The sequence below is a fragment of the Lontra canadensis genome, unplaced genomic scaffold, assembly GCF_010015895.1.
Source record: "Lontra canadensis isolate GAN:19392208 unplaced genomic scaffold, GSC_riverotter_1.0 scaffold88, whole genome shotgun sequence".
Classification (NCBI taxonomy): domain Eukaryota; kingdom Metazoa; phylum Chordata; class Mammalia; order Carnivora; family Mustelidae; genus Lontra; species Lontra canadensis.
Window position 1 is genome coordinate 1397088 of NW_022631082.1, and position 24629 is coordinate 1421716.

General features: G+C 53.7%; 2 protein-coding genes across 5 annotated transcripts in view; one reads left to right on the forward strand and one right to left on the reverse strand.

The window, feature by feature from the left end:
* Positions 1-8168: 8168 nt before the first annotated feature.
* ARRDC5 (arrestin domain containing 5) lies at positions 8169-19171 on the reverse strand. Its single transcript, XM_032883663.1, has 3 exons — positions 18594-19171; positions 16713-16918; positions 8169-8738 (listed from the first exon to the last, which is right to left on the reverse strand). The coding sequence occupies exons 1-3, from the start codon at positions 18943-18945 to the stop codon at positions 8211-8213; spliced, it is 1086 nt and encodes a 361-aa protein (XP_032739554.1). The 5' UTR covers positions 18946-19171; the 3' UTR covers positions 8169-8210.
* UHRF1 (ubiquitin like with PHD and ring finger domains 1) overlaps positions 16778-24629 on the forward strand; it is a 32204-nt gene continuing 24352 nt past the window's right edge. The window contains exons 1-2 of one of the 4 annotated variants that reach the window (XM_032883660.1): positions 16778-16867; positions 23179-23345. In XM_032883660.1, coding sequence (XP_032739551.1) covers positions 23193-23345 — 153 coding nt within the window. In that variant the 5' untranslated portion in view covers positions 16778-16867; positions 23179-23192. Of the gene's footprint in view, positions 16868-21631; positions 21856-22436; positions 22493-22711; positions 22731-23178; positions 23346-24629 lie in introns of those variants that run through there. The other 3 variants (XM_032883659.1, XM_032883661.1, XM_032883662.1) reach the window with 3 other exon arrangements.

Genomic DNA, 24629 nt, shown 5'->3' on the forward strand with positions numbered 1-24629 from the left:
GGTCAGGCTGTCAAGAGCCCTGAAGACATTAGGAAGCCACAGGAGGTTCTGAAGCAGGGTTAGCAAGGGCAGGTTGGAGCACTGGAAAGATGTTTCGGGCTGCCCTACGGATAAAGGAAATCAGGAAGAAGAAAATGAGCCCAACTGCCTCAGGTAAGTCTTTTTTTTTTTTTAAGATTTTATTTATTTATTTGACAGACAGAGATCACAAGTAGGCAGAGAGGCAGGCAGAGAGAGAGAGGGAGGCAGGCAGAGAGAGAGAGGGAAGCAGGCTCCTTGCTGAGCAGAGAGCCCGATGTGGGGCTCGATCCCAGGATCCTGCGATCATGGCCTGAGTGAGCCAAAGGCAGCGGCTTAACTGAGCCACCCAGGCGCCCTGCCTCAGGTAAATCTTAAAGAAAAGGTGGAAGTCATAGAAAGATGGAAGGGGGGGGAATGGGGGAACATTCTAGGCACCATGATGAATCATTCATTCAGGAAGTATTTATTAAACACCTCTGGTGTGGTCCACTGAATACAGCAGTGAAACAGATAAAAAGGCTCTCTGGAGAAGATGTGCTCCAAGCAACAGGATAGCCTGTGCAAAGGCCCCGGGGCAGCACTGTTACTGATGTCTTGGAAGAACAGCAAAGGCTCTAGTGGCCAGAGCAGAGTGATCCAGGGGGAGACAGGAAGGGGACAAGGCAGGTGGGCTAGGGGAGGACTTGGGCTTGTACCCCAAGGGAGGTGGGTGGCCTGAAGAGCTGTGGAGGGGGGCACCTGACTCAGGTGGGGGCAACAGTCTGTACCAAGGGTCCTGAAAGATTAGGAAGCTTTTGGGGAGCCATGGCTCCTTCTGGGAGAGGGGTCTGGGAACCGGGAGTAGGGGTTGCTGGGAGCCCCGCTGGGGAAGGGGCTTCGAATGTCAGGCAGAGGCTTTGGGCCTTTATTGTGGGAACAGTGGGGAGCAAGTGTTGGATTCTGAGCAGGGAGGCCCTGTTTAGGTCTCTGGGGTAGGGGGGGTGGAGACTTCAGGATGCAGAGAAAGGCAGGGGTGAGGGCAGGGCAGGCAGGAGATGATGGCCCATGACCAGGCCTGCAGGAGTCGGGTGGGGGGTGGATGGGAGAGACCACAGCAGGGAGTGGACAGGCCACTCATCAGAAGGTGAAGCTGACTTGGGCCTCTGGTAAGGGACCCAGGAAGGGGGAGGACACCTGGGCCATCCCCAGGGCTAGGACCAGTAGAGGACACAAGTGTGGGAGGACGTCAGTGGGCTTAATTTTTCCTCTCTGAGAGCCCACGGCCTCAGGTTGCAAATTTGCTGAATAAAAATACAGGATATCCAGTTCAGTGTGAATTCCGGATACATAATGAATAGTTTTTAGCGTAAGTATCTCCCTTACAATAGTTGGGACATACTTATGCTAAGAAATATTTATTTACTTGTCTGTTTACCTGAGGCAGTTCCAGACAGTGGCTGGACAATCTGACCAACGGTGGCCCGATGGCCAAAAGGCAAGGTTTTGTCTCCTTGGGCCAGCTCACGCGGCGGGAAACCGGGGTTCTTTTAACATGCAGGCCCTGGCCTGTCCCTGCCCTCCCTCCCCGCCCTCGTGGCGCCAGCTGCCCGCTGTCCCCTGCACAGGAGGTATGGGCTTGGGGGAGGGGAGCTGCTCTGAGACCCACTGTCTGTCCCTGGGCCAGCCCCTCCCAGGCCAGGCAGGTCCCACCGGGCACCCCTCGCCCCAGAACATCCGGCAGCCGGGAGGGCTCCACGTGGCCTCGGTCGCCCCCCCACCCCCACCCCCAGCTCTGGTGGCCCGTCCATTTCCGAGCCAGACATCTGAGGCCCTTTCTGTGAAGTCGTGCGGGCAGAGCAGGCTGACTTCCTCGTCAGAATGTACCGGAAGGACAGAGGCCTGGGGGTGGTTGACCGGGAACTAGATCCCTCAGCGCGACAGCCGCTCCCTGACCGCTCCCACACTGAGTGGCCTTGTCCCGGGTGGCCGGGCCCAGCAGCTTGGGGAATGGCCCTCCAAGCGCCAGCTGCCAGGATGTGCCAGTCACGTTGGCGGGGAAAGAACACGCTGTTCTTGGCTCTCCTGGCTGCCCCTTTGTTCCCAGGCAGAGGTGGGGGGCTGTTGCCCTGGCAACCAGCCCCTTCCCCCTCAAACAATCCCTTGAGGTGAGGATTGAAGGCACCCTGGGTCGGGGGGTCTGGCCCTGGAGGGTGTCCCCTGTCCTCCGGGGGGCAAAGGAGCGCCCTCCCCCCAGCCGGCCCTGGCTGCTCAGAGCTCAAGTGTCCTGGCCCCTGGGGGAGGCCAGGTCACCCCCTTGGGATTGGAATGCCGGAGGTGGCAGCAGCAGGGGGGAGGACATTCCCAGTGGGGGCGGGCGCCGTGGTGGCAGATGCTGGTCCCCGCCTGTCCTATGTCCCCTGAGCTGGAGGCTGCAGCTGGTGCGGTGGCTTTGGTTCCTGGCGCAGAGGTGTTATTTTGGGGGGTGGGAGGACGCAGGAACGTAAGCAGTGCCCTGCCCCCCAGGGCAGGAAGTGGGGTGGTCCCAGCTGTGTTCTCCCGTTGGCCCACCTGTCCCAGTGGGCACCACAGGCCACCGCACAGGAAGTGTTCCCAACGCCCATCCTGTGTGGCCTCCTGAATCTGGGGCCCAGAGGGGAGGCAGCCGGTGGGGAGGGTGCAGGGGCCTGCTATGGTGAGACAGAATCTTCCAGAAGCCCTCAGTTGTAGCAACAGCAGTGCCGTGGAGTAAAACGCTTACTTTGGGTGATACATTTATAGACGTAGGCTGTGTAATCCAGCATCTTGGGGAAGGAGGGACTAATGAAGAATTTGAGTTTTATGGGTGGGGATATTAAGGCTCAGAGACACAAGTGACTTGCCCAAGGTCACACAGCATAGAAATAACAGAGCTGGGAATCTCATTAGCAGTTACCATCAGCTACCTGAACTCAACATAGACCTCAGCCCTCTCATGTGGACAGGGACTGGCACGGAGCGGGCAGGACCGGGGATGCTGCCCAGCCCCCGATGCCCACAGTGCCCCGGACACCCCCACAGAGATTGACCCCAGCCCGCGTGTAGAGTTGTGCCAAGGTGAATAAAAGTAATTAACATTTCATAACAATACCAGCTATTATCATTAATCACATTATTTTAGGTAGAATAATTATTCAGCGATTTTATAGACAAGAAAACTGAGGTCCACAGAGCCTATATTTCGGACCCCCGGCTCTTCTCGGGTACCTGAATCTTGGCTGATTCCATAACACTCTGTAAGCTTTGCAGGAAGGGGACCCAGAGCAGAGAGGGAACGTACTCAGGACTCAAACCTACAAACCCAGGGACAGGCTCAGGCCACCCTGGGTCCCCATCTCAGCTTGGGCACATGCTGGGGGCCCAGGCTGGCCATTCACCTGCCTCAGCTCTGCGTCTCCAGAGATGGGTCCCTCCCCCCTTAGCTGAAGCAGTAAAAATAATTCTCCGGGGTGCTCAGAGAGACACTACTGAAGGTAGTTAGGGGATCCCGTCCTGGCTTTGCGAGCCTGGGCACCCCCTGTGCTTCTGTGTGGCATCTAGTGGGTAAAAGCAGGAGATGCTGTTCAACGTCCTCCCTCGCGCAGGATTGTCCCCCATAAACGGAATTATGTGACCCCAAATGTCAAGCCTCTCTTGGCTTGTCCGTGAAACGAGGCATTCGCGCCCTGGCTCGTGGATGATGGAGAGGATGAAATGAAGCAGCCCACAGCTTAGCTCAGCACCTGGGGCACAGAGAGCACCATATAAGGCTTGGGCATCGGTTTAATTAAAATGTTTTCATGGTGGTAAAATACACATACATAAGCTTACCTTAATTTGTCTTAGCCGTTTTTAAGTGCACAGATCAGTGGCATTAAGTGCATTCACAAGGTTGTGCAACTATCCCCATCAACCGATTCCAGAACATTCTCCTCTTACAAAATTGAGACTTCGTCCCCATGAAACACTGACTCCCCACCCCTGTCCCCATCCCTGGTGCCCACCATCTACTCTCTGTTTCTGTGGATGGGACGCCTCTAGGGACCTCCTAGAAGTAGAAGTAGATGAGAATTGTCCTTTGGAGACTGGCCTCCTTCACTAGCTTAACATCCTGGAGGTTCATTTGTGTTGTGGTGCGTATCAGGATTTCCTTCCTTTCGAAGGCTGAATAATATTCCGTCACGTGGATGGACTCATTTGTTGGCCCATCCATGCGTGGGCACCGGAGCTGCGGGACCAGTGTGGTGATGGCGGAAAGAGTCTAGAGGGTATTAAAGGTGAATCCAATGGGATTTGTCAAGGAATTGGTCAGGGAATGTGGCTTTACAAGATACACCCGTAGAGGGATGCTTGGGGAACTCAGTCGGTCAAGTGTCTACCCTTGGCTCAGGTCATGATCCCAGGATCCTGGGATTGAGTCCCTAATCGGGCTCCTAGCTCAGCAGGGAGCCTGCTTCGTCCTCTGCCTGTGACTCCCTCTGCTTGTGCTCTCTCTCTCTCTCTCAAATAAATAAATAAAATCTTAAAAAAAAAAATACACCCACAAGGGACACCTGTCTGGCTTGGGTCCATAGAGCATGTGACTCTTGATCTATTTGAGTTCGGGCCCCATGTTGGGCATGGAGCTTACTTAAAGAATGAAACAAGATAAAAAAAACCAAAACGCAGAAAACAAAAACAAAATCCACAAATGTTTTGACACTCCTTTAAGAAGGCGGTGCGTGGGCTGCACTGAGTGACTTGTTTCTTACCAAATACGGCAGAAGTGATGGTGTCCAACACCTCTGAGACTGGGTCATAAAAGTCACGGTGCCCTTCCTGCTCGATCGTGGACCACCTGCTGCCCAGGAAGCCAGCGGGCCCGTTGCAAAGACACCCAGGAAGCTCCCGTGGCACCAGTGTGGGTGGGGCTTCTTGGGAGGGGCTTCTCCGCCCTAATCAAGCCTGCAATCGCTCTCTCTGTCTCTCTCTCCCTCCATCTCGGGCTGCTGGAGTAAGGGTGCAGGGGTGAGAGAACACAGCGCCTGGGAGGTGGCTACAGCCATCATCCGGGTAAGCATTGATGGTGGCCTGGGTTTAGGTGGTGGCAGGGGAGATGGAGAGAAGTGGACAGATTGAGCAGGTACTTAGGAAGTCAAACAAACAGGACTTGGGAGAATAAAAGGTGCAGGTGGGGTCTTCATGACATGGGGAGATGAGCAGGTGGGGAAGGGATGGGGAGAAGACGAGATGACAGGTTCAGCTGTGGCCCCACTGAGTCCCCATCCCTGAAATGTCCAAAGGCCTCCACACATGAGCCACTTGTATGATAAGAGTAGACTAGAGGCTCTCGGCTGAGGGTGATTCTGCCCACCCGAGGGATTCTTGGCGCCGTCTGGAGACATCTCTCTGTTGTCACAGCTTGGGGGATGCTCCTGGCATCTAGTGGGTAAAAGCAGGAGATGCTGTTCAACGACCTTCCCCGCACAGGACTGTCCCCCATAAACCCCAAATGTCAATGTGCAGAGCTGGAGAAATCCTAGGGTAGACCAAGAGCTGGAAGAAGAAATTGTCAATTTCAGCAGCTGTTGCTTATTCAATAAAGTTTTATTCCTTATCTTTGCAACAGTCGAGCGCAGATCAAGTTTCCTGGGCACCTCCCCTTCAAACACTCCTCTCCAAGCAGCTGGCAAAAAGGGAAAGAGAGAATGAGATTCGCGTGAACGGTTTTTAATGGATCTGGCCTGAAGTGACTCACGTCACTTGGCCAGATCAGTCACATGGCCGTCGGCCGTGATCGTCTTCCGCGCCATTGGTCAGCTCAATCACGTGGCCACACCCAACTGCAAGGGATGCTGGGAAATGTAGTCCAGCCATGGGCCCAGGAGGAAGAAGGAAAATGGGGTATGAATGGAGCCAGTCTTTGCCGTGGTGTTATTGTCCTCGTTGTTTCTGTTATTTAGATCTATCCCCTGCAGAGATGACCCTTGAAGGTCATACGTTTCAGGACCTGGTAGAGGAGGGTGAGAGGTGCTTACCTGGTATGGCAGGAAGCCTTCCTGAAAGAGGAGGCATGGATGATAGGACTTTGAAGAAAGCAGACACCAAAAATCTGAGAAGTGGGAGAAGAACAGGAATGGGTGGCATCAGGGACGCATTCCTTCATTCCTGACCAGGGGGAGCCTCGTAGGCCAGGGTGAGTGTCATGGAGACCCGATGGACCCAGGCGGCCTGATGCGTGCTCAGTGCCTTCCGGTTGCTTAAGGAATCAGATTGCTAGGCAAAATACAGGACACCCGGTGAAATTAGAGTACCAAATAAACAGCAAGTGATTTTTTTTTAAGCCTCAGTATATCCCAGATATGGCATGGGACATACTCATGCTAAAATGGTATTGTTCTTCTGAAATGCAAATGTCACAAGGCATCCTGGATTTTTATTTGCAGGCAGGGCAGACTGTAGGGGACCAGGTCAGGTGCAGGTGACTGATGGTCAGGGCTGACACATGGGCAGATGTGTAAGTCCTGTGTTGGGAGAACTCTGGCTTCTACCCTGAGTGAGGTGGGGTAGAGCTGGGAGGCTGTGAGTGTAAGAGGGCGCCACCCTGACCCAACCCTGGTACTTGGCAACACCTGCCCAGCGTCTTTCCCCTTCAACAGTGCTGACATTGGGGCCAGATCATTCTCTTTTTAAAAGTTTTTATTTAAATTTCACTTTGTTAACATACAGTATAATATTAGTTTCAGATGTACAATACAGCGATTCAGCATCTCCATACCTCACCCCGTGCTCATCACAGCAAGTGGGTGACTTAATCCCCATCACCCATTTAACCCATCCCCCCCACCTCCCCTCTGGGGACCATCAGTGTGTTCTCTATCGTTAAGAGTCCGTGGGGGCCAGATAATTCTTTTTGTTTTTTAAGATTTTATTTATTTGAGAAAAAGAAGGTGAGTAAGAGAGCACGAGCAGGGGGAGAGGCAGAGGGAGAGGAAGCAGCAGCCTCCCCCACTGAGCAGGGAGCCCCACTCAGGGCTCGATCCCAGGACCCTGGGATCATGACCTGAGCCAAAGGCAGATGCTCACCCGACTGAGCTATCTAGGCATCCCAAGGGGACAGATCATTCTTAATTGTGGGGGGACTGTCCTGTCCACTCTGGAATGTTGAGCAGCATTCCTGACCCCATCCAACCAGTGGCAGGAGCACTCACAGTCATGACTATCACAAATGTCCCCAGGTGTTGCCTAGTGTCCCCTGAGGGGCAGGATCCCTCTGGGTGAGACCCAGTAGGTTAGGGGATTCCCAGGACCCCCAGGAGACTCTGCATTCCTTAACCATCTGGCCAGCTGAGGATATCCTGGGATCCTGCACACATTTAAATACACACATGAGGGGCCCCTGGGTGGCTCAGTGGGTTAAGTCTCTGCCTTCGGCTCAGTCATGATCTCAGGGTCCTGGGATCGAGCCCCACATCAGGCTCTCTGCTCAGTGGGGAGTCTGCTTCCTCCTCTCTCTCTCTCTGCCTGCCTCTCTGCCTACTTGTGATCTCACTCTGTCAAATAAATTCTTTTAAAAAATAATGAAAAAAATAAAGTGGGGAGCAAAGAGGAGGGAACTCACAGATGCCAGGGGGTCACCCTGGTTTCTGCCGCCTGATCCATTGGGGATTTATTCCGGTGTCTAGTGTGAGCTAGGGATCGAACTCAACTTTCCCCCCAGATAATGAACGCCCGTTTTCTCCCCCTTGGCGCTACGGACCTTTGGGGTTGGGTCATTCTGTGGGGTGAGGCCAGCCTGGCCATCGCGGGCCAGTGAGCGGCATCTCTGACCCCTGCTCACCCACTACCCGGAGCAGCCTCTGTCCCCCCTCCCTGGTGAGAACCAGGACCACCAGCCTTTGCTAGTGCGGCTGGAAGGCAGAACTGCCCCAGTTGGGGACCCCAAGTTCCAGGCACTGTACGACCCAGCACGGAAGTGGGTCTGGAGCGCTAACGGAGGCGGGGCTACTGGAAGACCTTGTCAGTTTCCTCCTTCTCCTGGCATTCGGTGAACTGTCTGGGGCCGGGAGACACTGATGCCTAAGTGGCCACAGGGTGGGAAGGCTCAGGCACGTGCTGACCACAACCCGACCCATCCGAAGACCGTCTGTGCCAGACAAAGAAAGGGCTGCCCCGTAGAGTCCGATAAAGCTTTTAATATTTAGAAGTTTGGGCACTTAATTCTGGCACTCCCGGCTCTCGGGTGACAGCTGCCCCTCCAGCAGCGGGCAGCTGTCTGGGTCCACAGGGGCACTGGTGATGATGATGGGAACCTTGGCCTTCACACTGGTCAGGGACCAGGGCAGGTGGACCGCGCTAACCAGCTCATAGCGGGTACTCATGATCTCGCCGTCCTGCAGGCTGCTGCTCACGGACAGCACCTGCGGGAGGTTGAAGGTGCTGACGATCTTGGTGGTGTCGAAAGGTGTGATCTGCGTGTTGGCCTCCTGCCGGAGCAGCTCACTGCTTTCCACCCGCAACCGCCGCTCCGCGTTGGGGGTGAAGCCCTCGTATTGCACATGGGCGTAGAGGGCGAAGATGACCGTCTTGATGAACTTGCCGGTCTGGTTATTGATCTCCGTGGTGAAGATGATCCTCTGTCCTGGGACGAAGGTGTTCTTTTCCATCTGGATTTGTAGGCAGATGGTGCCCTGGCTGCAGCAGTTGTAGGAGACCTTCTTCTCAGCCTCTACCAGCAGAGGGTTCTACAAGGGGCGGGAGGGGGGGTGGATAGACAACCGTGAGGGATCGCAGCCCTCCGCTCGCCTGCCTAACACTCCTCCATCAGAGCTCCCGCCAACCTTGAACTTTTGGGACTCTCCTAAGTAAGAGGCAGTAAGATAGGATCTGGAGCCCTGGGGAGTTAGCAGGCAAGACCCGGGCATGATCTCCCAACGTGCCTTATTCTATATCCTCTGCCTTTCTGATGAGCAACTTCCTCATCTGTAGACTAAGCCTAAGAAATCCACAAGACCCTGGCTTTACCCCAACATCCCCTGCTCACTTGCTGTGTGACCTCGAGTAAGCAGCTTGACTTCTCTGGGCTTTGGTTTTCTAGAAGACAGGAAATGTCTCACAGTCTAAGCTCAAGCCTTGGGGCTTACCCAGGCAGTTCAGACTTTAGGAGAAAATATCGCGGGCTCTGAATCATGAAAGGAAAACCATAGAGTTGAAAGTATGTCGTGTGTTTCAATAAACGCCTCAAAATGCCGCCGTCTTGTCGACCAATCAGCTGCTGGCTTGCAAATAAAGTCACATGTGCATCATATTTAATGAGTGCCTTCGGTGACCTTTTATTTTTGATTTGTGGGTGATATTTTAAAGGATTTGATGTGATGTGGTGGGGGAATGGAGGAACGGGACTTAGAATTATCACTTTCCACTTTTGCTGGCTTCCGGTGTCTTCTTGCAGAGGAAATCGACACTTTTTACAAGCGTGTGTGTGTGTGTGTGTGTGTGTGTGCATGCGCACGCATCTGTGTTCCCTTTCAGCATACCAAAAGAGAGAGAGAGAAAATAGTGTGAAAATACTTCCCAAACTCCCCTCCTACTTCCCATTAGTGACCTCAAGTTGGTCACTTGAAACTGGCCCTAATGGGAGAACTTTCACCAGAGAAACTGGGAAACGGTACATCACGGCTGCCCCACACCACAGCGGGTCGTTAACCATTTCCTAGCCCAGCGCTGCTATGTTCCTATGGCCCGCTTCATTGGCATTTACACATTTTCCTGATTTGTTTCAGATCTCTCCTCGTTTAAGAAATAAAATATCAGGGGCGCCTGGGTGGCTCAGTGGGATAAGCCTCTGCCTTCAGCTTGGGTCATGATCTCAGGGTCTTGGGATCGAGCCCTGCATCGGGCTCTCTTCTCGGCGGGGAGCCTGCTTCCCCCCATCTCTCTGCCTGCCTCTCTGCCTACTTGTGATCTCTATCTGTCAAATAAATAAATAAAATCTTAAAAAAAAAAAGAAATAAAATATCGGAGTTGTAAAACCATGTGAATGTACTCAACCCTCACGGTTAAGACGGTAAGTTTTATGTTATGCGTATTTTGCCACAATTTAAAATAAAAACATGAGAGATCTGGTTGAAGTCCCCATAGTCCCCTCCCTCATGCCATCCCCCATACTTCCTGGCTCTCTCTATCCTGAACTGGGGGTTTATCATATCTGGATTTTTTTTTTAAAGATTTTATTTATTTGACAGAGATCACAAGTAGGCAGAGAGGCAGGCAGAGAGAGAGAGGGAAGCAGGCTCCCTGCTGAGCAGAGAGCCCGATGAGGGGCTCGATCCTAGGACCCTGGGATCATGACCTGAGCCGAAGGCTAGGCTTTAACCCACTGAGCCACCCAGGCGCCCCTGGAATTTTTTTTTTTTTAAGATTTATGTATTTATTTGAGAGAGAAGGAGAGCACAAGTGGGAGGGTCAGAGGGAGAGAGAGAGAATCTCAAGCAGACCATGCCGAGCGCAGAACCCCATGTGGGGCTCGATCTCACAACCCTGAGATCATGACTTGAGCCAAAACCGAGAGTCAGATGCTCAACCAACCACACCACCCAGGCACCCCACATCTGTGGGTATTTAAGAACACTCCTAAGCATTATTAAGAAACTAACTCGGAAAACTCCATGAAGCAAATACGTAACTGTGTTATTACAAAGTCAACTCTTGTAACCTCCGTCCAAGAAGTAGGGATTTGCCAGTTTTCCTCCCAAAGTCCCTCACCTGTGCCCTGCCCCCACCCCCGCCTACAAAGGGCAACAGCCTGAATTCTATAGCAATCGCTTTGTTGTGCTGACACAGTTGTGCTCTTACTACCTACAGGGAAGGACCTATTGCAAGATGTATTGTTTAAGAAGAAAGTGTGAGAACAATATTAACAAGCTCAAATGTATCTTCTAGGAAGAAAGGAAACATTACAGATTCCATTGAAATCCATGGGGTTCTAGGTCCTCTGCCCCTTGCCTCCTTCCTCCCCTTCTTTGCCAGACCCGCTTTTGTCATTCTCATGTGAACTTTTATATTACTTAGGAATCCATGAGCTTGTGGTAGAAGTATATAGTACTGTTTTACATATTTTTAAAAAAATTTTTAATATTTTATTTATTTGACAGAGAGAAACAGCAAGAGAGGGAACACAAGCAGGGGGAGTGGTAGAGGGAGAAGCAGGCTTCCTGCTGAGCAAGGAGCCTGAGGCGGGGCTCGATCCCAGGACCCTGAGATCATGACCTGAGCTGAAGGCAGACGCTTAACAACTGAGTCACCGAGGTGCCCCTATTTTTTTTTCTTAATTAAAAAAGTTTTTTTAAGTATGCTCCATGCCCAGCATGGGGCTCGAATTCACGACCCTGAGATCAAGAGTCCCATGCTCTACCAATGGAGCCAGCCAGGCACCCCTGTTTTACATATATTAATACTTAAAATATATCAAGCTGTCCGTGTTTTCTAGCAGTTCCCTTTTCTAGCTCAGCATTTTGTCGTTGAAATGCATTCATGCTAGTGCCTGACATTCTGGTTCTTTGGTTTTCCCATGGCCACTGAGTGTGTTGCAAAATAACCAATTCACTCATCTGCCCCCCACCCGCCCCGGACAAGAGGGACACTTACGTGCTATGTGCTACATGTATGTTTCTATGTGCTTGATATCATAAAGTGCTAGAAGGAACATCCCGAAGGCATTTTTTCCTGCTCTTACACACGAGAGTTGCTCTTAGCCATGAGCTGGTGAACTTTTTCTCTAAAGGATGACTGATGACAAGTATTTTAGGCTTTGCAAGCCACATACAGTACAAGTCAGATACTCTCTATCAAATAGGTAAATAAAATCTTAGAAAAAATAAGGGCACCTGGATGGCTCAGTGGGTTAAGCCTCTGCCTTCAGCTCAGGTCATGATCTCAGGGTCCTGGGACTGAGCCCCACATCGGGCTCTCTGCTCAGTGGGGAGCCTGCTTCTCCCTCTCACTCTGCCTGCCTCTCTGCCTACTTGTGATCTCTATCAAATAAATAAATTAAATCTTTAAAAAAAAAAATATTCATTGCAACCCTCTGGATTTGTTTTCCTGTTATTTTTAGCCTACTTTCTTTATTCTATTGTTTTGTTGTTTACAAAACCAACATTTTACGAACATTAGCTGGCTGTCACCCACCAAATTAATCTTGTTCTGATAAATTCTCTATTCTGCTTTTTCACAACTATTATATGCTGTCCAACACACTGATGTTATAGAAACAAAGCTGTTGCAACCCACCACATTTATATTTTGTTCTATTCTTTCGTTTTTAAGAAGTTGATTGTAAGCCGCCAACCAGATTTTCTTCGCTTCCTGTTCTATGTATTTTATTCTGTTCTGTTTTCTTCTTCTATTAAACACACACACACACAAACACACACAATGTTTGCAACCCACAAGAGTGACTTTGTTTCTAATATTTTCTAGGTTGATCTTGCGAATTCTTTCATTTTATGCAAATATATTTGCACCCTGCTAAATTGATTTTGCAACCCATGAATGGGTCGTGACCTGAGGTTTGAAAAACACTGCTCTAGATCAGATGCTTTCTTCTTGGGAGACCTGGGCCTGACCCATGACCCTAGGTGACCTCACCTCTCCCCTTGCCTTTGGCCCCTTGCCTCCGTCTTCCCCTCCCTGCCTCTCCTCTAGGAGGCTAACTGCAGGCAGTTTTATTCTAAATCCCTCCAGTCTTATTCGAAAATTCCTTGCATGCGTTAGGACCCTGGGGGCATGGAGGAACTTACTGCCCTAACTCAAGGCCAAGCCTGTGGTTCTGCCCGTACTTGAGAGAGGGGCCCAGCCATTCCCACAGTGGCCCAGTGGGGACTCCCATGCTAGGTCAGGCAGGGTAACCAAAGCGCCTTGATTCCCAATAATGTTGGCGGGGGGGTTAACACACCCAACACTGGATTTCCTGGATCTGGGGAGTGTCTGGGAGCCCCGAATTCCTTTGGCACATGTGAAACTTTATGGGGGGCCTCATCCCAAACAGTACTTATTGGCATCAACTTGGTGCCAAGTTCAAGGAAAACCCATAGCAGTTAAGACCAGCCCCGTCCCTGCTCCTGGCGGGTGGGATGGGGGAGGGAGAGGGACACACAATCAGCTCGCTGAAAATGAACCAGGTCATTTCTGATAAGGGACAGTGATGAAGCTGTGGCCAGGGGCAAACCAAGGGTATGAACTAAGGAGAGGTGAGGTGGGGGCTCGCTTGGAGCCAATGGTTAGGAAATGTCTCTGGGACGAGCTCCTTTCCCAAACGGTACTGACTTTGGGAAGAGGCAACACAGTCTTGTCCTTCAAGGTTCTAAAGATACAAAGAGTGGAGAGGAGGTAGGGAAATGAGCTGCCCTGTGCAGGGCTGGAGGGAACGCAAAAGCAGTCCGCGCACGGTGGAAAACAGGCTGGGGGGGGGGGTGCCTCAAATGCTCAAGGGAGTGGCCATCTGGCCCAGCAATTCCTCTCCAGGTATCCAGCCAAGAGAAACAAGAAGATACATCCACGAAACATGGCCAAGAAGTGCAAGCAATCCAAGTATCCATCATGCACAAATGCGCACACAAAATGCGGTCCACCTGCAAGATGGAATGTTACTGGGCTGTTAAAAGGGGTGAGACACGGACAATACGCTGGTGAGTGGAATCAGCCAGACGCAAAAAGCCTCCCTATAATACGATTCCATTTCCCTGAAATGGCCGGAACAGGCAAATCCCGGGAGAGAGGAAGGGGATTACCGGTGGCCAGGGCTGGGGGAGGGGTGTGAGGAGTTTGGAGGGGTGACAGCCAAGGGATGCAAGCTTCCCTCTGGGGTGATGACAGTGTTCTCAAATAGAGTTGTGATGGCCGCACAACTCTGTGAACACGCGAGAAGTCATTCGATTGTACACTTTCAATGAGGAGATTATAAGATATGTGAATTCTAGGGGCGCCGGGGTGGCTCAGTAGGATAAAGCCTCTGCCTTCGGCTCGGGTCATGATCCCTGGGTCCTGGGATCGAGCCCCGCATCGGGCTCCCTGCTCAGCGGGAAGCCTGCTTCTCCCTCTCCCACTTCCTCTGCTTGTGCTCCCTCTCTCGCTGTGTCTCTGTCAAATAAATAAATAAAATCTTTCAAAAAATATGTGAATTATAGTTCAATAAAGCTGTTAAAAACAAGTGGAAGGGGAAAATGTTTGCTTCTCCTGGCTCCGGGCTCCCCTCCCAGGGGGGCAAGTGTCTGTTGCTAGTTTCTCTGATCTCTTTCCGGAGACGTTTGTTACACCTGCAAGGAAGTACATTTCTCACTTGCAGGCTAGACACTTTGTTCTGAGCTCTGCTGTGCTCACTCAAGCCCGCGACTTAGAGGTCCTGATGCCAAGAGCTGCCTTTTTCTGCTTCTGTCTGTTTCTCTCTCTCTCTCTCTAACTTACCGATAGAATATTCCTTTGCTACTTTCACTCCCTTGGCAATGAGCATTTAGGCTGATTCCAATTTCTTGGCACGAGAACATTGCCGTGAGAGGTCATGTCACAAGTGAAAGAATACCAGTAGGAGAAATTTCTAGAAGGAAAATGGCTGGGGCAAAGTACACGTTCATTTTAATTGGAATAGATACAGCTAAATTGCCCTCTGTTGGGGTTGTGAGAGTTGACTCAGCCAGGTGAGTGTCTACATGGCTTCTGAACAAAGATCTGAAAGTTGAGGGGGAAGGTTCCTAGTGGCAGGCACAGCCTGTGCAAAGGCCCTGGGGCAGGACCAGGCCAGCATATTGGAAGGACAGCAAGGAGACCTGTTGGGCGGGAGCTGAGAAAGCGAAGGTGAGGGGGCAGGTCAGGCAGGGCCTGTGGGCAGGCAGGGGGGACTTTGGTCTTTACCCTGAATGAAATGGGAGACCAGGAGGGCTGTGGGGGAAGAGGAAGGTCATCACCTGACTGCCTCTGGCTGCTCCGAGGACAGACAGTTGGGGGTCAAGGCTCTGCCTCCACGCAGGGGTACCTGGGTGGCTTGGCCCATTGAGCATCCAGCTCTTGGTTTCAGCTCAGGTCATGATCAGGAGTTTGTGGAATTGAGCCCCACACTGGGCTCTGGTCTCAGGGTGGAGTCTGCTTCAGACTCCCTCTCCCTCTCTGCTCTTCCCTGGGCTCGCACGTACGCACTGTCTCTCTCCAATAATTTTTTAAAATCTTAAAAAAAGAAAAAAAGACCGGTTCTACCTGGTTGAGCTCCATCATGGCTCACTGCGCCAGAGTGGTAATCCCTGCCCTGGGCCCAGCTCCTGCCTTCGCCCTGCTCCCCGTTGTTTATCCTCCCCAAAGCAGCCAGAGGGAATCCAGTGATGACCCCCTTGTCCACCAGTTCTCTCACCTGCATCAGGATGAAAGTCTAAGCCTTCCTGAGGCCTCTTGTTCCCTCCCTGCTCTTACCTTCTTCCCTCTCACCCCTTCCTTCACTCTGTTCCAGCTATGTGGCCCCCACAATGTTCCTCCAACATGCCAGGCACAGCCCTGCCACTGGGCCTTTGCATGGGCTGTTTGCTCTGCCTGGAACCCTCTACCCCAGATATCCCCATGGTTTCCCCCTTTCTCCTCTTTCAGTTCTCTGCTAAAATGTCACCTCCTCCAGTTGGTTAAAGACAGTATTGAGTATTTGAAAAACACTATTTTCATATCCTCAAAACTTATCTGTGATAACTCCCTTTGCTGCTATGATCTTGATTTTAGATCTTCCTGTTTACAGGGCATCTCCTGGGGGTGCAGACACCGTGCTGAGCACTTTGCAGTCTTCATGGGTACCCATCAAGGGAAGAATTATTCTCCCCATTGTACAGATCAGGACAGTCAAGGCTCTAGGAGGTGTTATGAATTCCCCAAGGCCCTCTAGCTAATGAAGTATCTGTTGGCCAGATCTCAGGCTGAGTCTCACCCAACCCCAGTATTTCACCCCAGCTTCTGCCTTGTGCCCTCCCCCACTGCTCTGTAAATTAGCTCTGAAGGGAAGGCCAGAGAGGGGCCGTAGTCTGCTCAGGGTAACACAGGGAGCAGGCGGTCAAGGGGGCCTTGAGCTCAGGTCTGGTCCTCCCAGGGTTGTTCCACCCCTCCAAACGTCTACCCTTCCTGGGACCCTCCAGGACCATCCCAGATTGTTGGCCGGGCTTGAGATGATCCCCATGATATATGTAATACTGGTGTTGGAGGCTTGACAAGGTTCTTGGGGCCCATCCCCCAACCTGTGCCAGGCACTGTGGGACGTTCTGCAAGCCAGGCACTGTCTCTGCCCATTTTACAGATGTGGAGATGGAGGCACTGAGAGGCAACGTCATTTGCAGAGGGGTCCCGTCATTCTCTGTGGGGTATCAAACAGCACCTGAGCCCCCACTCCCTCGATGGCCAGTAGCCCCCCTCCCCAGACCTGTCAACTGTAGATGTCCCCAGACTCATACCATCCTGTCCTCCCAGGGGAGGCAAGATTATCCTGGGTGACAGCCACCCGCACCACCCACCCCTGCCGCCCGCTGCCTTAGATCCTACCCTGGTTTCTGATTCACCTTTTGTGAACTCACTGGGCCCCACAGAGAGCCATCAGCAACTTTCCTTCTTCCTGATAGGGGCCATCTCTGTTCCCCGCCTTCCCACCTGCCTTGGGTGAGCTTGGAGGACGGGCCGCACCGCTGCCCCTCCCCCATCGCTACCTGCAATGGGTTTTCTTTGTGGAAGTCCGAAGTCCCTTGAACCAACAAGTACATCCTCTTCTTCGCCAGAATGTGCTCCCGGCCCACGCAGGAGGCTTGTATGAAGTAGAAGACATGGCCGATTTTGCTGGTGAAGGTAGAAGGAAGCCTGGGAGGTAAGCTGAAATGGAATTCAAAGGTGTGGCTGCCTGCACTTAACCAATTATCTGAAAGCAAAACACACCGACGCCATCAGAAGGTTCTAGAATCTTTTTCCTCCCCACCCCCCTTTCTTTATTTATTGTTTTGGCAGGGGTGTTGCTCTGGGTCTAGCCTACCTGTCCCCGAGCTAGGCTGAGTTCTGTGCTTTTAGGGATCTGCACGGTCCACCAATATTAGATCTAGGCCTCAGCTGGGCTGGAGGTGGGGGGACACCTGGGTGGGTGTGGTGGCTGGGGTGGTCACCCCAAATTATGCAAACTACCATAGGGACGTGCTCACCCTTACTCTGGGTCTGAGAAAGTGGAAGTCCAGCCCTTAGTCTCACATTGGTTTAGCAAACCCACCTTAGGCCCCTACTGTAGGTTTTAGGCTTTATTTACCAGAGTGGGCGGGGCCAGTTCAGCTCCCTGCCTTCCCTGAGCTTGGCCCTCAGTGCCCTGCCTACAGTAGGCACTTAACATTGGTTGAGAGGCAACAGAGGACCAGGGAGAAACTCACCCGGCCCCCATTTCTACAGCCTCCCCTATTTTATTTACTGTGTCTTTCATTCATCCCAAAGCCTCTCATTCTGGTGTCTTGGCCACTGGGTGGCAATCCCGATGACTCCGGGGACCCGGTTTGTTCCGTCCATGGCCCCACCCCGAGCCTCTGGCCCAGTGCCGTGTGCAGAAGATGATCAGTAAAGCGAAATAAATGAGTGAATCCATCGGAGGCTTGGGGTTATGCTTTTCAGGGGAAAGGCCCGGCCATGGTAAGGGGTGTGATGCTGGGGGTGTCTGGGTGGGTTGAGAAAACGAACACTTACGAAGCACTTACTGTATGCCCCACACTAGTCTAAGCCCTTTATATACCTTTAAATCACTAACTCCTCAAAGCAATCTCATGGGGCAGCCCCTTTTTCCGGTTCCCATGTTCCGGAAGGGCTAGCGGGACACAGAGAGGCTGTTGCTGAGCAGTAAGGGCCAGCGGGTTGCGATTCCTCCCCTAGATTATCTGCACGCTCAGCTCTGAGCTCCATAGTTCATCTTTGAAGAGGCCTCTCCATGACCTCCCAATCTAAAAATTTTAAAAGTCTAAAATTAAACATTGTTCAGCCAGGTGTGGGCCGAGAGCTGTGGAATACATGGGAACACTCCCATGTACACACTCAGGGATGGACGTGTGGCTCCCGGGCAGCTCAGCCTCCCTGAGGTCTGTCCAGACTGTGGATCTGAACCTGCTAGAGCTGGGAACTGGTTCTTCTCTCCCTAGAATGTCTTCCCTGCCTCCTCACTCGTTCCCTGGGACCATAGGACTGATGATTTTGTCTCCTTGCATATTTTACTGTCAGAGGGAGATTTATTTGTCAAATAACAAGACAGATTCGTTTTTGTTTTTGTTTTTGTTTTTGGCCTCTCCAAGTGGTCATTGGACTAAGGCTAACATTTTGTCCCCGCAGGGAAATGACTTTGTGAGTTCAGTTTGAATATCTGGGTTCTGATCAGCTCCTTCTGTCTTGTTATTTTCGTGTTAATGTGTATCTGATGGTCATTGTTATACACAGCTTCCCTCCTTGGGAGGGACCCGGCCTCTGCCCATTTCTGGTATCCCTGGGGCTTTGCTGATCCCCTAGCACACATGTTTACCTTCCCGACCCAGGTTCCTATTATGGCTAGAGGTGGCTGCTGGCTTCATCCTTACCCTCTACTGGGAATGTCTTCATCTTGTGCACATAGTCGGCCTTGTTGTTGCAAATAACATCTCTGCTATAATCACGTGACGCCCCGATTTCTTCATTCCACTCCACATAGCCCCTTCCCACGAGCTCGACCTTCACAATAGGGTCCACCAGGGTGCTGTTCAGAATTAGAACCACCTGCCCTTTGATGCTGGAGCCGGCCAGGTAAATGGCATCCTTGGGCAACACTAATTCAATCGACTTCACCACAGACATGGGGGGTTGGGGTGGTGGGGACACATCCTCCCTCCTCCCCCATGCCACTGAGATTCCCGGTTCCTTTGCCGCAGTGAGGTCACCTGTCTGTGACATCATCCAGCCAGGGTTCTGGGAAGGGGCTCCCTAGGGGCTGGGAGGGGAGATGAGGCTGTTGTGCAGGGGTGGGACAGCTTGGGAATTCCAAAGTCCTCACTGATGTATGAGATGACAACCTGACCCCTTTTTCCTAAGAAATAACGGATACATAAGCCAAAACAACCGCAAGACCCTAGCATTCCTGCCCCATAGGGAGCACCTGTCGTCATGCTCGGAGATTAGAGGCCTGGGAGGAGGTTGGGGGGGATGCTCCTTAGGAGCTCTGCTTAGAGATGGGCCCCAAGTCTTTTCTGCTCTAGCAGATGGCCCCTGAATGTGGTATGTACACTTCTCAGGGTCCACAGACTGGTTAAGCTCATACACAATCCCTGTCATTTTAATGGGCCATTCTCTATACCAGCCAGTTCCTGTTAGGAAAAAGAAAACATTATAGATATGGCCAGGACATGAAATCTGGTGTGTCCTGACTGAATGCTTAGTTCCATCTAAACACCAACACCATCTCCTTACACATTTGACATTTCTCTTTACACCTGGTCTCCCCCATCGAACGGGAAGACCCTGCAGGGTGGGGCTGAGTCTCTGTAGGCTTCGTGCCCACCAGCGTCTGCTTGACTCCAGGCTTGTCCTCAATGAGAAAGATCTCACCTGCCTCACAGACTCAGGGAGGCCTGCTTGACACCTGCCCGTCCGTGAGATGTGTTCTACATGCAGCTGATGACTGTGGGTCCAGAAAGACACTCAGCAGCATACAGACGGAGTTCTGAAGTTGGAGGAAGTTAACAACAAATTCCAGACTTTGGGGGCGCCTGGGTGGCTCAGTGGGTTAAGTGTCTGCCTTTGGCTCAGGTCATGATCTCAGGGTCCTGGGATCGAGCCCCACATCGGGCTCTCTGCTCAGCAGGGAGCCTGCTTCTCTCTCTCTCTCTGCCTGCCTCCTTGCCTACCTGTGATCTCTGTCTGTCAAATAAATAAATAAAATCTTTAAAAAAATGAAAAATAAAAAATAAATAAATAAATAAAACTTTAAAAAAATTCCAGACTTTGTATTTTGGACTCTATTTGTTCCCTATGGCATCTAAAACAAATCTCCACAATTTTAGTGACTTAAAAACCACAAATTCATTCTCCTACGGTTCTGGAGGTCAGAAGTCTTAAACAGGTCTTAAGAGGCTAAAATCAAGGTGTCCTAGGGTTCTAGGAGAGAATCTGTCGCTCACCTTTTCTGGCCTCTATAGGTTTCCCACGTTCCTTGTCTGTTGCTCTCATCATTCCAACATATACTTCTCTTGTCACTTCTTTGATGTGGTCCTTCTGCCTCTCTTGCTTCACTTGTTAGGACCCTTGTGATGATTTTGGACCACACTGCATCATCGAGGATGATCTCCCCCACTGGAAGATGTTGAATCTGATCTCATTGGCAAAGTCCATTTTGCCCTGGAGGCTACCATATTCACAGGCTCAGGGATTAGGATATCGCTAGCTCTGGCCGGGGCACGGGGTGGGGGGCATTGTTCCATCTACCATCTGGGTAAAGAAGGAGCAGTGCCTACAAGGGACTCTGCTCGGGTCCGAAAAAACCTGTACACACAGAAGGTGGAGGTCATTACTCTTTGGCTCACAGCCTTCCCCGTGCTGCTCACTGCTCTCAACAGATAAAGACCAAAGGCCCCCCGAGGCCTTAGATGACACCTCTGTGGGCTCGTCCCCTCTCTGCCCAGCTACACTGGCCTCCTGGCTGCTCCCCCTACATTTCTAAGTCTTTTCAGGCCTCTGAGCTTGCCTGTCCCTCCTCGACCCATCTGTCCTTGTTTTCTATCTCTGATCTCAGCTCAAATGTCATTCGTTCAGAGGCCCACCTCTCTACCTCCGCCAGAATGTCCTCTCTGCCCACCCCCACATGCCTCTCCAGCTACTGTCCTGTCTTCATTCCACCTACTAGTATCTGAAACGATTTGCCTTACTTACTCATTTTTTTGCCTTTCTTTCCAGACAAGAATTTACCCCTCTAGAAACCACCAACAGGGTTGGCCTTGCCCATTGTTGGGCCTCGCCCCTAGATCCAAACACTGTGTCGGGGCGCTTTGTAGGTGCCCAGCATGGGTCACTTTGTGCCCGCGAAGACTGGCCAGAGCAGAGCAGGCAGGGCGGAGGGGGCAGGGCAGTCCTGACCGCCTGGACAGCCAGAGAAGGCGGGAAAACGAGGCGGGAAAACCCAGCAAACAAGCCCTGCGGGTGGGTAGGGTGGGGAGCTCTAGCAGGCCCTGATGGCGGGAAATGGGAGCTTGGGGCGATCAGGCTGGCCATCGGGGTACAGGCGGTCTTGAGAGGAACCCCCACATTCTACTAAAGCGTTTAAACACTGATTCCGGCCTTCCTTGCCCTACTGGTCAGTGCGTGCCCGTGCCCCGGGAGAGGGGCTGTGGGAAAGGGACTTAAAAGGTCAGGGGATCCCTACCCGGGGTCTCTGCCCCGGGGTTCCCTAGGGCTCCTGAGGGACACGCAGAGTGGGGGGCGCCCAGCTCCCGCCACTGGGCCGGGTTGCACACTGGGCGCGCCCAGCAGAGCGCGCAGGGCTGGGCGGGGCCGTGGCCCGCTGGGCGGAGTGGGGGTAGACGGAGGAGGGGGCGCCCCCCACCCCCTTTCTCGCTTCCCGCCACTGCAGCGGCCAATCACCAAGCAGGAGCCCGCCCCTGGCGCGGCCTCCCGCGGCCCCGCAACTCCCAAACGCCGAGTTTTCGCGGGAAAAAAAATCAGAGCAGCTGGCAGTGCGGCGGGTAGTGGTGGCCGTCCAGGCGTTCCGGGTCGCAGGCAGGTCCGCGCGGGGTCCGGGGCCACGCACGCGTCTCTATCGCCATCCCCAGCCGGGCCAGGCGCGCAGGCAGGAGAGTGGATCGGGGCGGCCGAGAGGTGAGCCTCCGGACTGATCGGGCTGCCATTGCAGGCCGGGGGAAGGGCCCGTCGCACCCGGAGCGGAGACTTTGCAAAACTTTCGGGAGCGGCCCGGGGACGCGGGGCCAGTACCGGCGCACGCGTGCCCCGCAGCGTGGCTGCTCTCCACGCCGTCTCGGGCTCTGCCCCCGCCCTGCCGGCCCTCGGGAGTCGTCCCCCGCCGCCCGGGCGCCGGCAGGAGCGAAAGGAACACACCCAGAGCCCCGCGGGGGTCGCGCCGGCCGGGTGGGGGGAGGGCCTGGCGAGCCGCAGGGGAGGATGTCAGGCTCCGCGCCTGCGCGCGGGGCGCCCCGCGATTCAATTGTCGCGCCCGAGCCCGATTTCGCGCGCCCTTAGTTCCCCGGGCGCGCCTGGGCCAATGGGGAGCGGGCTGGGCGGGGCAGCCGGGCGCGGCGGAGCCAATGAGCGAGTCGGCTCAAGTGAAGGGGGGCGGGACTTGGCGCGCGGGGCCCCTCGGCCGGTCCCGGCGGTGGGGGTGGGCGTGGGCTAGTTGGCGTGGCCCGAGCGGACGGGCGGGAGAATAAGAGGGGCTCTGGGCCCGTGGGTCGGGGTCCGGAAAACGCGAGCCGGGGTGCGAGGCCGCTGCCGGGCCGAGGTGAGTAGCGCGCCGCGCGCGGGGGCGGACGGGACGGGGCGGCCGGTTGCCATGGCCACCGCGGGGCCGGCCGTGCCGCGCGCACGCGCGCGGGGGGGCGGTGGGGGCCGCGGGCGCCCAGGGCTGGGGGCCCCCGGGTCCCGGGGGGCGGTAGCCCTTCCCTTTCGGTCACACTTAGTTGAGTTATTGAGACTTCTGAAGTTCCAACCCGCGCCGGACTTTTGGGTTTTCCTCTTGCGTCAGTATTAACCCAGGGCATGAATGAATGAATGAATGAACGAACGAACGAACGAACCTGGTTCCTCGCCATTTGGCTGTGCCCTCCTTCCTCTGGACATTGTGTGTGTCGCTCCCTGCTCCCCCCCGTCCCGTCCCCTCCGCCTCTCCTCCATGAAAGACGGAGCGGGTTGGACTGAGTGGTGCGAGATGCCCTTCGCTGTCCCCTCATTTCCCTTCCTGCCTCGCTCCAACGGCGTGATGGTCATTAACGCGTTAATTCCTTCATTTCCTCTGCGGGGCCCTGGTCAGCTGTGGCTGGCTAGTCCGCGGACCCGCGCGCCGGGAGGGTGTCCTGGGAGTTTCCTAGCGTCCACAGACTGGACAAAAGCCAAGGTGACCCGAGCATGGCTCGGTGTGTTGGTGGCAGCAGCCCCATTGACCCGGGGGTCCCGCTCTCTCGCCCTCAGCACCAGCAGGCGCCATGTGGATCCAGGTTCGCACCATGGACGGGAAGGTGACGCACACTGTGGACTCGCTGTCCAGGCTGACCAAGGTGGAGGAGCTGAGGCGGAAGATCCAGGAGGTCTTCCACGTGGAGCCCAGCCTCCAGAGGCTTTTCTACAGGGGCAAGCAGGTAAACCCGCCCAGCCGGCTGCCGCCCGCCCTGCACCTTTGTTCTTGCCTGGTCCAGGCACCGTCCATATACTCTCCCCGCCCCTCGTCCGGTCCCGCTTCACGTCTCCACAGAAACCTCAAATGCCTGAGCCAGGAACAAAGGCTCCGCTCGCAGATCGACATACCGGGCAGGAAGCTGGCACTCCAGTCCTGAGCCGTTGGGCTCTTAAGTCCGCCTCCCGTTTTTTTGACGCTGCCCTCAATGTAATTTCTAGAAAAGGAAGTTGGAGGTGGTCTGTGGAGGACGGATGAATTTCGAGGAAGAGCCTAGAATGCTTCCTCAGACAGTAGGACAGGAGGGATCGGGTTTTCCTTTGAAACACACACCGATGGCCCACAGCCTGTGCCCAGTTAGAGTCTGACCCCCGCAGGGTCTGTTTTCGAGAAATTTGGATCCGCTTGTTTGGAGGCCGGAGATGGCCTTGCTGGTCAGGAATTTCCGCCGCTCTGGCCTGCTCCGCGGAGTGAGCGGGAGCTCGGGGCTTTCCTCGGGGTCTGCGGGCCCCGCTTTTCTGTGTCCTTTCTTCTAGCTCTCTCCCCGGCCTCTGGAAGCGTTTAAAATGGCCACCCTGGCTTTCTCAGCTGCCCATGTTTGGGACGCTTTCTCCAGGATCAGTGGGGGTTTCTGTTTTTGTCGGAGTCTTTGGGGGCACGGCCCATGCTGCTGTGAGTGGGATTTCCCACGGGGAAGCTGAGATGGTATGGCACAAAGTGTCGGTCCTGTCTGCAGGGGCCGTCGTGGAGCGGGGTGCACGGTAGGGACAGCGGGGGCACAGGGACCGTGTCCTGGATTAAAAGTCTGCAGTTGGGCTGCGCGTGCCTGACTTTGTTGTTGTCGCATTTTGAACTGGGTACTGCCGCCATCTGCTGTCTCCGTTGAGGAATAAACACTCTGCGACCAGCCGGATTTTTGGGGGTGGGGAGTCTCCAGGGTGCTTAACTCGAAATGAGACCTGATGATTAATTTCTTGGGCTCCTGGTGCCCTTGGAGACCTTTCCCCTCCTTCCCGGGAGAGACGCGATGACTTGAATGTCTCTAGAAGCTGAGTTAACCCGCCCTGCCCGGGGAGGGGACGCGGATCCCGCCGATGGCCTGTGCAATCCTCAAAGTCAGGGCCCCGAGTGAGCTCTACCAAGGGGGCTGTCTCTCTCTCCCGCCTCCTCCCACGGCTCATTTTTTGTGGCATCCAGACCGACTTCGATTAGCCCACTCGATCTCTTTGTTCAGCGAAGGTCCTTTCAG